This window comes from Gambusia affinis, linkage group LG10, assembly GCF_019740435.1.
Source record: "Gambusia affinis linkage group LG10, SWU_Gaff_1.0, whole genome shotgun sequence".
Lineage (NCBI taxonomy): Eukaryota > Metazoa > Chordata > Actinopteri > Cyprinodontiformes > Poeciliidae > Gambusia > Gambusia affinis.
In genome coordinates, this window is record NC_057877.1 from 8,652,958 (window position 1) to 8,666,336 (window position 13,379).

The window sequence follows — 13,379 nt, forward strand, 5'->3', positions numbered from 1 at the left end:
TGTCATGAAAATGGGTTTTATTCATGCGCCATTGTGGAACTTCAGATAAAATATGACTCTTTTTAATTACGGTTTCAAACAATATTTGCGACAAAACGAGGGCGGTGTACTGCCCCACACTTTGGGAACCACTGGTGAAACGGACGTACTGGTTTAGATGTTTTAAAATACCTTAAAACAAAATCATATTTTATTGCAGAATTATAAAATCATTCTGGAAGTTGTAGAAAATCCAGTCCAACAAAAGTTTAATTGACCGTTGCCACATTTAATGGCAACCATGTTTACTACTTTTTATACAACTTCCTTAATACTATAGGACAGTGTTTAGTCTAATATCTAATATTTCACAAATAAGGAACATAAAGAGAGATGGATCTTTGACTATTCCTCTCCATAGATCAGTCAGTCTCTTGCTCTATTAAGTTCTTAGGGGTTTTTTTTATTAGATATACCTTCTTTACCTTCTGTGTGTGATGGCATTTCAAATACTGGTTTTCATCCAGGCCAGTGGCTCAACAAAAAAAGATTTCCATCTGGGTTTGTGAAACGCTTGGGGGAACCAATCGCCACCTCCGACATGAAGCTCCTCCTCAGAGCTGCAGTTTCCAAGCCGACCACAGGGTGGCCCTTCCTAGAGACACCCCCACTCAGCTCCTCCAGACTAGCCACAAACAATTAGCAAGTGGAAGTGCATATCTGCTGGACTTGTTATATGAATTATGTCTCAGTCTAATGGTTCCATGAGCGTCTGTGAATGCTTGAAAGAGGAACATTGTTGTGTTGGCCTGCTTAAAAGCAGAGTTTTGGGAAGAGCAGGAGCTTCTTAAAGAGACAAGGGTGCTAAATTGAAAAGTCAAATTTCTTATAAGTCATATTGGTGTAGACTGTGTTTTTATAACAACTGAAAATGACATAATTACTTGATAGTGCTATAAAATGACACTGTGGCTGGAAAAACCTAATACTTCCCCTTTAATTAAAGAAAAAGCATTTTTTTTTATTTCTAATTGATTATTGTTGATACTAATATCAGGGCCACTGGTGATTTTGTGAAAAACAAACAAGCAAACAAAAAAAAAGAACAATAAAATGCTTTTATTTAAGGCTGGATTAGCCAAAACTTTTCAGTGTGAGTTTATCCTAATTGAATAAATCATCTAGCGCAGGAAGTGTGTAAATGCTGCACAAAACGGAAATTTGGGAAAGTGTTTTACATTCCGCATTTAGTTGAAATGTTCCAACTTTGTTTTGTTACAGTGGACGCACAGCAGGTGTATATGTTTTAGACTCAATGGCTGCAGCACACAGGAAAATCGACCACCTCGGCAACGCACAGCACGGGTGTGTGTGTGTGTGTGGGTGTGCGTGTGTGTGTGTGCGTGGGGGTGTGCTTGTGCCAACCTGACAGCAACTCGTGGCAGACATGACGGCACGAAGAAGAAGGCAGAGATCGCTGCGGAGAGACTGGCTCCTTAATATCGACAATGGTTTTCGATTTCTTTCCGCCTCCACTTTGGTCAGTTTGACGGCAGCCAAAAAGCATCCCTCACTGGGTTCCTCCTGGGCTGCAGAGTGCACCATGGGAGGATAAGATGCCCATTAAAAATCCATTACCCTGCCCAGCGTGGCAGAGTAACGGATTCTTAGCACTGCGCCATCCACGATACCCAGAACTTTAAGAGCAAGTCTGTGATTCTTTATGTTGCCTATAGACTATTAAAAAGTTGTCTATGTGTTAATTAGTGAGCATGGCTGCGTTTTATCTTCTGATCAAATAAAGACATCACTTTAGGGCAATTTGGATTTTCTTTTTTACTTTGAGATCAGTCGTCTCAATGCAGATCCCACGGTTGCCCTGGGCAAAGTTGCCCACATCAAAGCGCTACTTTCGCCCTAGCAAGCTATAATCAGACCTCGCTTTTTAGTCGTTTCTCTCGGAAAAAAAAAAAAAAAAAAAAAAAAAAAAAATCAATGTGGCATTCAGCCTGTCACTCTGTTAGGACCTGTAATTTTTTTGTAGTCGGTGCTGCATGTGAGTGGAAGCTACGGCAGCTATTACAACAGTGCTGTTAGTGACTGAAATATTACGTTGAAATATTGTAAAAAAAGAACCCACTGTTTCCCGTGCTTTATCGTTAACCATAATAAACCTAATGAATGGACAAGGTCTTTCAAAGTGATCGTTAAACAACTGCCAGCCCGTGTTGTTTCTCACAGCCCAGAATTTGTTGGAACATGTGGGCCAAGTCCTGGCAGAACCTCAAACCGGCATGAATCGGGTATCATTTGCTGAAATCCCCACAGCTTACACAGACGGTCTGACACTTCTGGCACGAGTTTAAAATTGCGTTAAAGTAAGCTTTCCCGTATGGTACAAATGGAGTTTACAAAACATCTACGGTTTCCAGGTAGGATTGCCCTACATTTAACTACAGCGCAAATTGTGACAGCAAATTTTTACTTGGTGTTTTGAGAGAATTGTTTGTTTTAGTTGACTAATGATCTACATCTACAAGAATTTAGTGAACAAAATTTTAACTGTATAGTGCTGAAACGATTCTCAAATGAATCAATTATTGAAAAATTCGTCAACTAATTTAGCAATTGGTTACAGATTACTTGGAGAGTACAGTAATTCAACTAAAATTGTACCAAAGTACATGCATTTTGTGCATATGCTGAAAAACCTTGGCTAGATGAAAATCTGCACGATTTTTTAAATCCTTTGCTTGGTTGTCAGAATAATCAATACAATAATCGATAACTAAAATAATAATCATTAGTTGCGGCTCTGAAAATGTGAAGACTTTTTCACTAATTCACTTGAATGATCATCACAAAATATATATATTTTTTAGCCATTTACGGCATAATGTTATTTTCTGAATATGCAACGACCAGCTTCCCTGTCCCTGCTGAAGAAAAGCCTTGACACAGCATGATGCCGCCACCACCATGCTTCACTGAGTGGATTGTGCTGTTCTCTTTTCCTCTCTCATGGAGCCTCAAAAAGGAAGTGAGCCTTACACTTGCTTGTTTGTTTTTGCCAAATTTTATTCAGCCTGCATCTAAACGCTGCTATTTTTATTGCTTCCCAGTAGATTACAAAAATATCTTTTTTTTTTTTTTTTTTACATTTTATTTCCCAGCATAGTCCATTAGAGGTCTGTAAGACTCAGGTCAGATTCTAATTCTGTACAAACATCCACGTCATTAAGGAGATCATAGTCGCCATCATCCTCCACGTCTGATTTCGGAGCAGTGAAGTCGCTCCGTGTGGACTTGGCGCTCCGGGGTTTCCGTCGTCGTGGAGCTGGCAGAGACGAAAAAAACAAAAAACAAAGCTGTTAATTTGTGAATGAAAGTCGCTGCTTATCTCTGTTTATGTCATCGGCATTCAAAGGTTTCTTTTGTTTTTCTTTTTTATCTCCCCCTTCTAACAACTGAGCACTATTATCCAGCTGTCCCTCTTTCTCTCTCTGTGTGTGTGTGTGTGTGTGTGTGTGAATGCAAATGATTCTGATTTAACGGTCCCAAATTGCTGTGGGAAACATTTCCCACACAGATTGTAATCTCTTCCGGGAACATTACAGGAAGTCTCAGGAGTTAGCAGCACACGGCCGACGCAGACGCACGCGGGAGACTAAACGATCCCAGAAAGGACCGCTGGACAGGAAACTATCGCTCACGAGCTTCATCCGCACACGTAGGAACACGGCGGGACTTTTAACGTATTCCTTTGCTGCCGCACGTCATTTAGTGTGGATTTTTCAGTTCTAGTCAAATATCGAAAGCCTAATATATGTGATTTTTTTCAGGCCTTTAAATATTTTAGTGTACAATTAGCATTAGGCGAGAAAACAGCTCCTTCGCGGACTTCTAAGTGGCAAACAGGATGCCAAAAGTAATTCTATTGAAACAAATGCAAAATTGGCAGACAAAGCTTTCTGCTTCACTTTGAGAGTGAAATCCAACGGCATCAGTCAGAGAGGCTGAGTCAGGTGTGCGGGGGAGGCATGACGAGTAAACCACAGGTTACAACTTGCTTCAAAAAAATAAAAAAGTCAGTCACTCTGTAACCATTTGGTCGAACTGTTCTGCCATTTGTGATAACAGGTTTATGAGCTTGTCTCGGATAATGCTTCAGCACGCTCAGCTATACGCCTCACCAGAAGACACCGGGTGCATTTCCACGTTTTCCTCAAGTTGAAACCACAAACCTCAATGTGTTGCACTGGGATTCTATTTGACACAAAGTAGTGACAGTAATGTGGAGAGAAAAGGATGCGTGGTTTGCAAAAGCTGCGCCCACACAAAATTCCAGCGAAATGAATTACTTTCAGTTGTTAATTACGGTACTCAGAAAAAAAGATCTTTCTGTGGTTAACTTGATCTTGGTGTAAATCCGGTTAGCTCTTTCTTGCCTACTTAGCAACTTAAGCACCGATAATCTAATGAAAACATTGTACAGTTTGCTCAGTGTTTTCCAGTTCTGGCATGTGAGTCAATTGTTTCTGTACTTAAGTTATAACTTTAATCCCGCTTACCCACAACCCGCACAATATGAATCATAATAAGTATTGGCAGCATCATTTAGTCAGTTTTTTTAAATACTTGTATTTAAAAAAAAATACTTGTAAATATTTTGCAAAGCGTCAAAGATTCTCCTTCCGGATGTGCTGTGGTGGCGCAGAGGTTAAGCACAGCCCACATAAGGAGGCCTTAGTACTCGATGCGGCCGTCGCAGGTTTGATTCCCAGCCTGGCGACCTTTGCCACATGTCTTCCCCCTTCTCTCATTACCCACTTTCCTGTCAATTAACTATCAAATAAAGGCCACAAGAGCCAATAAAACCTTAAAAAAAAAGAAGATTCTCCTTCCACTTCACGATTATTAGTGTTATTCATTCCTATAAAATCACTGAAGTCAAAAACGAGGAAAACCTCCAAGCAGAGTGAAAAGTTTCCTGTAAATCCCTACTGGGCTCTTTGTCCTCCAGCCAGGACAGGTCATCAGAGCTGATCTCCGAGAGAGTCGGGGTCGGACTGAAATCCTCCGAGTCCGAATCCGTCTCGTCAGCTGTGAGTCCTTTGCTGTGGCTCCGAGGGGCCGGGAGCGGCGGGTCCCCTAGAAAGCGAACGATAACTGCGGTTACAGGCCCGTTGAGCTGAGGAACAAAGAACCGGAGAACAAAAGAGGGGCAAACCCGATGTGAGCTGTTGCTGCGACGATGCTAACTCTTGTCGTCGGTGAAAGAGGCTCCTCACTTCACTCTTCAGTTCTGACACAGCTGTTCTGTTGGAGATACGACGCCACTTGTGACGCAAAATCAAAAGACGAAGCACACGCAGAATGCAAAAACTTTGCTTTTTCCTCCACACTTTTTCTCCATTTTGATGCGGTTTGTGTTAGATAAAAGCAATCGTAAGTTTCACTGTATCAGTTTCAGACTGCTGCATCCTAAGTACACAAAGAAGCGTAACTGCAGATCCTTCCTCCCAGTTAGACTTTAAAACCATCACTGCTCCCAACAAAACCAATTGAAGTGTTTACATCCATACAGGCGCTTGCACAGTCTGCTCTGGTCTTACTCATTTTTAAATAATATTTCCGCTGTTAGTGCACGTCTGTTCTAATGCACCGATATGCTGTATTGTATATAGTCTACATATTTTTAAAAAATGTTTTATACGCATCATGCACACTTTTGGGAAAGCCATCCGACTCAGTTCCACATCCCTTGGATCATGAATCCGATACACCTATTTCTAAGAACTGCACATTATTTTTTGTTATAGTCTTCTACAATATTATTAGGCCCGAGCAGCAAAGCGCTGCGAAGGCCTATTGTTTTTGTACTGTTTATTTAGGCCCGAGCAGCAAAGCGCTGCGAAGGCCTATTGTATCTGTATTGTTTATTATTCTTTTTCTTCCACCCTCTTTGGAGGCCTTTTTGGAGGCTTTATCATATTCAAAAACTCACCAAACTTGGCGGACGCGTAAAGCCTATTTAAAAATTTCGTATTTTAAGGTCAAGGTAAAAATCGCCAAAAAAATGGCTCAACAGCGCCACCTAGAAATTTTCAAAAGACCCTTTTCTATTCACTTACTTTGTCGTAGAGACTTGAAATTTGGTACAGTTGTAGAGCTCCCCAAGACGCTCAGAATTTACAATTATTGTCATAGTGCAAGTATCACAGGAAGTCGGCCATTTTGGATCGAAGGTCACATTTTGACCCGATTTTTGCCGTTTACAGCCTTCGTATTTGATCGAACTCCTCCTAGGGATTTCGATTGATCGGCTTCAAACTCGGTCAGTCTGATCATAAGGCATGGCCGATTAAAAGTTATCAAAACGGTGACTTTTTGAGTATGCTGAAGGGGGGCTAGCAGGGGTCAAAGTTCACCAACTCGCCACGAAACTCTAAACAGTTATAACTCCTACACTAAAACTCTCAGAGGAACCAAACTTTCAGTGATTGAGCATCATGGGTTGACCTAAAATACCCTGGGGTCAAATGATGACATCACTAAGGCCACGCCCCCTGAGAACAGGAAGTGTCATATTTTACTGGGAACGGTCCCTATATTACACCTTTGACCTAATCAACATGAAACTGTGTTAACAGACAGGAAACATGTTGCTGTATTGAAGATTCCAGCCCGACCGGCTTTGATGGAGCAGGTGGGCGTGGCGGCGTGGTAGTGACCTCTAACGCCGCTGTCATACGTTTGGCTCTGAATTCCACAGTTTTGGGCCAAACTTCTCCAAACTCACTAGGATGGATCTTTATCCACCCCAAGACAGGAATACATGATAAAATTTGGTGGGCGTGGCCGAATTTCTCTATGGCGCCCCTAGAAAATTTTAAATGATCAGCCCAAGCCATGCTATAACCTATAATTACGAAACTTCTTACACATCTGTATATTGTCCTGATGTACAAAAAGTCTCTTGGATCCATGGTCTCAACCCAACAGGAAGTCGGCCATTTTGGAATGAAGTTCCAAAATTGACCCCATTTTGATGTTTACAGCCTTGTATTTGATCGAACTCCTCCTACAGTTTTTCAGATACAGACTTCAAAATCGCTCAGCACACACTTGAGGCATGAAAGGTGAAAAGTTATCAAAGGAATTGTCGTACTTCAAAGTATGTGGGCGTGGCTATGTGTCAAACTTTGACTATTCGCCATGAAACATAAAACTCTTATAACTCCTACAGTAAAACTCTCAGAGGAACCAAACTTTCAGTGATTGATCATCATGGGTTGACCCAAAAGACCCTGTGGTCAAATGATGACATCACTCAGGCCACGCCCCCTGAGAACAGGAAGTGTCATGTTTTACTGGGAACGGTCGCTATCTTACACCTTTGACCTAATCAACTTGAAAGTTTTTCCAGACACAGAAGACTTTCTGGTGTAGTTTTGGATTCCAGCCCCGACCGGCTTTGATGGAGCAGGTGGGCGTGGCGGCATGCCGAAGTGACCTCTAACGCCGCTCGGGTCTGATAAAATACAATATCAGACCCGAGCATATGGATTTAATCCAGTGCAAACTCACTTAAAATGATAAGGTGATGACATCTGTCAATGCTGGTTGAACAGTGTTGGCGTGGCCAAATGGCGAATATCAGACCCTCGCCATATTCATACGATTGTCTTTAAATCACACATGGATGAGCCGATTGGAACCAAACTTGAAATGTAAGACCTGTGGTAACCTTTAAAGAGCTCAAAAGTTTTGAAATGTAATTTGACTCCACTGCGCCCCCTAGGTTAATCCATCAGCTATATCTCCGCCGTAAATGGACCGATCTGCGCCAGATTTTTTGTGAGTTGTCGGGAGCTGCCTGCAACGCTTTCATGTGTGTCGTCTGGCGGGCGATCGGGCGGGGAAGGTTCGTGACAGCTCCTGCTGCGGCGAGCGGGCGCCGGTGCGAGAGCTTTCGCGGCGGCTGGAACTCCGCGGTGGCCAGTGAGCCGGAGCGGCGCTTGCTGCGAGGGCCGCACGACGCTGCTCCGCAGCTTTAATTAGGCCCGAGCAGCAAAGCGCTGCGAAGGCCTATTGTTTTTGTACTGTTTATTAGGCCCGAGCAGCAAAGCGCTGCGAAGGCCTATTGTATCTGTACTGTTTCTTCTTATTATTATTAGGCCCGAGCAGCAAAGCGCTGCGAAGGCCTATTGTTTTTGTACTGTTTATTATTCTTCTTCTTCTTCTTATTATTCTGCCCCCCAAAAGAGGGGCCTCTTTGGGGGACTTATCATATTCAAAAACTCACCAAACTTGGCGGAAGCATAGAGACTGGTGAAAAATTTTGAATTTTAAGGTCGTTGCAAAAATCGCACAAAAAATGACTCAACAGCGCCACCTAGCAATTTTCAAAAGACCCTTTTCTATTCACTTACTTTGTCGTAGAGACTTGAAATTTGGTACAGTTGTAGAGCTCCCCAAGACGCTCAGAATTTACAATTATAGTCATAGTGCAAGTATCACAGGAAGTCGGCCATTTTGGATCGAAGGTCACATTTTGACCCGATTTTTGCCGTTTACAGCCTTCGTATTTGATCGAACTCCTCCTAGGGATTTCGATTGATCGGCTTCAAACTCGGTCAGTCTGATCATAAGGCATGGCCGATTAAAAGTTATCAAAACGGTGACTTTTTGAGTATGCTGAAGGGGGGTTAGCAGGGGTCAAAGTTCACCGACTCGCCACGAAACTCTAAACAGTTATAACTCCTACACTAAAAGTCTCAGAGGAACCAAACTTTCAGTGATTGAGCATAATGGGTTGACCTAAAATACCCTGGGGTCAAATGATGACATCACTAAGGCCACGCCCCCTGAGAACAGGAAGTGTCATATTTTACTGGGAACGGTCCCTATATTACACCTTTGACCTAATCAACATGAAACTGTGTTAACAGACAGGAAACATGTTGCTGTATTGAAGATTCCAGCCCCGACCGGCTTTGATGGAGCAGGTGGGCGTGGCGGCGTGGCGAAGTGACCTCTAACGCCGCTGTCATACGTTTGGCTCTGAATTTCACAATTTTGGGGCAAGGTGCTCCAAACTCACTAGGATGGATCTTTATCCACCCCAAGACGGGAATCCATAATAAAATTTGGTGGGCGTGGCCTAATTTCTCTATAGCGCCCCCTAGAAAATTTTAAATGATCAGCCCCAAGCTATGGTTTAACCTAGAATTATGAAACTTGGCACACATTTGTATCTTGTCAGGACGTACAAAAAAGTCTCTTGGAGCCATGGTCTCAACCCAACAGGAAGTCGGCCATTTTGGAATAAAGTTCCAAAATTGACCCCATTTTTGATGTTTACAGCCTTCGTATTTGATCGAACTTCTCCTACAGTTTTTCAGATACAGACTTCAAAATCGCTCAGCACACACGTGAGGCATCAAAGGTGAAAAGTTATCAAAGGAATTGTCGTACTTCAAAGTATGTGGGCGTGGCTATGTGTCAAACTTTGACTATTCGCCATGAAACATAAAACTCTTATAACTCCTACAGTAAAACTCTCAGAGGAACCAAACTTTCAGTGATTGATCATCATGGGTTGACCTAAAAGACCCTGTGGTCAAATGATGACATCACTCAGGCCACGCCCCCTGAGAACAGGAAGTGTCATGTTTTACTGGGAACGGTCGCTATCTTACACCTTTGACCTTATCAACTTGAAAGTTTTTCCAGAAACAGAAGACATGCTGGTGTATTTTGGATTCCAGCCCCGACCGGCTTTGATGGAGCAGGTGGGCGTGGCGGCGTGCCGAAGTGACCTCTAACGCCGCTGTCATTCGTTTGGCTCTGAATTCCACAGTTTTGGGCCAAGCTTCTCCAAACTCATTAGGATGGATCTTTATCCACCTCCTGAAAGAAATCCATAATAAAATTTGGTGGGCGTGGCCTAATGTATTTATGGCGCTGGCTAGAAAATTTTAAATGATCAGCCCCAAGTCATGCTTTAACCTAGAATTACCAAACTTGGTACATATGTGTATCTTTTCAGGACGAACAAAAAAGTCTCTTGGATCCATATTCTAAATCCAACGGATTTTCTGTAATTTTAGATTTTTTAGAAAAAAATATATGCAATTCCCATATCGGCCTCTTGGTGTCACTGTTACTCCACGCATGACTCAGGGGATAATTCCTCAGTATTAGAAACAAGTTCTGTAATGGCCATATTCGCCAGTGGGGTCACTATTACTCCACACATGACTAAGCTCCTCAGACAGGAGGACTTGTTCAGTTTCGTTACTACATGTCCCATGATGCATCTGCTGAGTTTGTAGTTCTACTTTTACGTAGCAATCAAGTTGTTTTTTATGCTTCGTTAGGAAAAAATAGCATTCACGGATAAAATACAATATCAATGCTTTCTTAATCCAGTGTGTATGAAACATGTGTGCGTTTTTATAATGTAAGTATACATTTTCATGTCCGATATTTGCGTTTATATCCCTTATTAGCCCAGGAAATTGACCTCATATTTCTCTAATGTCCGATAACACCACCGAAACGGTAAAAAGATGGAAAACGGACTTTCGTTTCACTTCTTTCCTGCCTGTAAACCAGTGGTCCCCAACCACCGAGCCGCGCAAGAAATAATTAACTAGAAAATGATTCTAGTTAATTTAAGAAGAAATTTAAACGGGGCCTGCCAGGGTGCGCATGTTGGTCTGGACCCGGATTTCCGACGCCAAAAGTCGGCGTGGACGCCACAGGAAGCCGCAGCGCGATCGACTACATGAGGAGACAGTGCTGTGGATAAACCAGTCAAATAAATCAGTGGTCCCCAACCACCGGGCCGCTGACCGGTACCGGTCCGTGGACTAATTGGTACCGGCCGCGCAAGAAATAATTAAATATGTCCGTTCTATGTATTGAGTCTGGTAGAGCTTTTATTTTGAAAACCCTAAACTCTCGGTTACGTCTTGCGCCAACATGCAGCTAGACACAACGGCATCCTCGACCTAAAGAGGCATTGCCCTCCCACCCCCCTTCGTAAGAAGCAATAGCGTTGGTCTAGATCAGGGGTGTCAAACTCCAGTCCTCAAGGGCCGCTGTCCTGCAACTTTTAGATGTGCCGCTGCTGCACCACCTGGATAGAATGATTTGATCATTAGCCCCATCATTGCTGGCTGAACAGTGTGGGCGTGGCCAAATGGCGAATATCAGACCCTCGCCATATTCATATGATTGTCTTTAAATCACACATGGATGATCCGATTGGCACCAAACTTGAAATGTAAGACCTGTGGTAACCTTTAAAGAGCTCAAATGTTTTGAAATGTAATTTGACTCCACAGCGCCCCCTAGGTTAATCCGTCCGCTATATCTCCGCCGTAAATGGACCGATCTGCGCCAGATTTTTTGTGAGTCGTCGGGGAGCGCTGCCGAACGCATTCACGTGTGCCGTCTGGCGGGCGATCGGGCGGGGAAGGTTGGCGACGGCTCCAGCTGCGGCGAGCGTGCGCCGGCTCTGTAAACGGCGCGAGAGCTTCCGCGACGGCTGGAACTCCGCGGTGGCCAGTGAGCCGGAGCAGCGCTTGCTGCGAGGGCCGCACGAGGCTGCTTGCAGCTTTAATTCTTTATTATTCTTCCACCCAAATGAATTGCCTTTTTGGAGGCTTTATCATATTCAAAAACTCAATGCATAGAGACTGTTTAAAATTTACGTATTTTAAGGTCGTTGCAAAAATCGCAACAAAAATGGCTCAACAGCGCCACCTAGAAATTTTCAAAAGACCCTTTTCTATTCACTTACTTTGTCGTAGAGACTTGAAATTTGGTACAGTTGTAGAGCTCCCCAAGACGCTCAGAATTTACAATTATTGTCATAGTCCAAGTATCACAGGAAGTCGGCCATTTTGGATCGAAGGTCACATTTTGACCCGATTTTTGCCGTTTACACCCTTCGTATTTGATCGAACTCCTCCTAGGGATTTCGATTGATCGGCTTCAAACTCGGTCAGTCTGATCATAAGGCATGGCCGATTAAAAGTTATCAAAACGGTGACTTTTTGAGTATGCTGAATGGGGGCTAGCGGGGGTCAAAGTTCACCAACTCGCCACGAAACTCTAAACAGTTATAACTCCTACACTAAAACTCTCAGAGGAACCAAACTTTCAGTGATTGAGCATCATGGGTTGACCTAAAATACCCTGGGGTCAAATGATGACATCACTAAGGCCACGCCCCCTGAGAACAGGAAGTGTCATGTTTACTGGGAACGGTCCCTATATTACACCTTTGAACTAATCAACATGAAACTGTGTTAACAGACAGGAAACATGTGGCTCTATAAGGGATTCCAGCCCCGACCGGCTTTGATGGAGCAGGTGGGCGTGGCGGCGTGGCGAAGTGACCTCTAACGCCGCTGTCATACGTTTGGCTCTGAATTCCACAGTTTTGGGCCAAACTTCTCCAAACTCACTAGGATGGATCTTTATCCACCCCAAGACAGGAATCCATAATAAAATTTGGTGGGCGTGGCCTAATTCCTCTATAGCCCCCCCTAGAAAATTTTAAATGACCGGCCCAAGCCATGCTTTAACCTATAATTACAAAACTTACACATCTGTATATTGTCCTGATGTACAAAAAGTCTCTTGGATCCATGGTCTCAACCCAACAGGAAGTCGGCCATTTTGGAATAAAGTTCCAAAATTGACCCCATTTTTGATGTTTACAGCCTTTGTATTTGATCGAACTCCTCCTACAGTTTTTCTGATACAGACTTCAAAATCGCTCAGCACACACTTGAGGCATGAAAGGTGAAAAGTTATCAAAGGAATTGTCGTACTTCAAAGTATGTGGGCGTGGCTATGTGTCAAACTTTGACTATTCGCCATGAAACATAAAACTCTTATAACTCCTACAGTAAAACTCTCAGAGGAACCAAACTTTCAGTGATTGATCATCATGGGTTGACCTAAAAGACCCTGTGGTCAAATGATGACATCACTCAGGCCACGCCCCCTGAGAACAGGAAGTGTCATGTTTTACTGGGAACGGTCGCTATCTTACACCTTTGACCTTATCAACTTGAAAGTTTTTCCAGAAACAGAAGACATGCTGGTGTATTTTGGATTCCAGCCCCGACCGGCTTTGATGGAGCAGGTGGGCGTGGCGGCGCGTGTCAAGTGACCTCTAACGCCGCTGTCATTCGTTTGGCTCTGAATTCCACAGTTTTGGGCCAAGCTTCTCCAAACTCATTAGGATGGATCTTTATCCACCTCCTGAAAGAAATCCATAATAAAATTTGGTGGGCGTGGCCTAATGTATTTATGGCGCTGGCTAGAAAATTTTAAATGATCAGCCCCAAGTCATGCTTTAACCTAGAATTACC

General features: G+C 43.2%; 1 protein-coding gene across 3 annotated transcripts in view; it reads right to left on the reverse strand.

The window, feature by feature from the left end:
* Window positions 1–3,039: 3,039 nt before the first annotated feature.
* LOC122838401 (reticulocyte-binding protein 2 homolog a) overlaps window positions 3,040–13,379 on the reverse strand; it is a 34,722-nt gene continuing 24,382 nt past the window's right edge. For 2 of the 3 annotated variants that reach the window (XM_044129027.1, XM_044129028.1), the window contains exons 10-12: window positions 5,210–5,298; window positions 4,984–5,130; window positions 3,040–3,316 (exon numbers count right to left, since the gene is read on the reverse strand). In XM_044129027.1, coding sequence (XP_043984962.1) covers window positions 3,162–3,316; window positions 4,984–5,130; window positions 5,210–5,298 — 391 coding nt within the window. In that variant the 3' untranslated portion in view covers window positions 3,040–3,161. The remainder of the gene's footprint in view (window positions 3,317–4,983; window positions 5,131–5,209; window positions 5,299–13,379) is intronic. The other variant, XM_044129029.1, reaches the window with a different exon arrangement.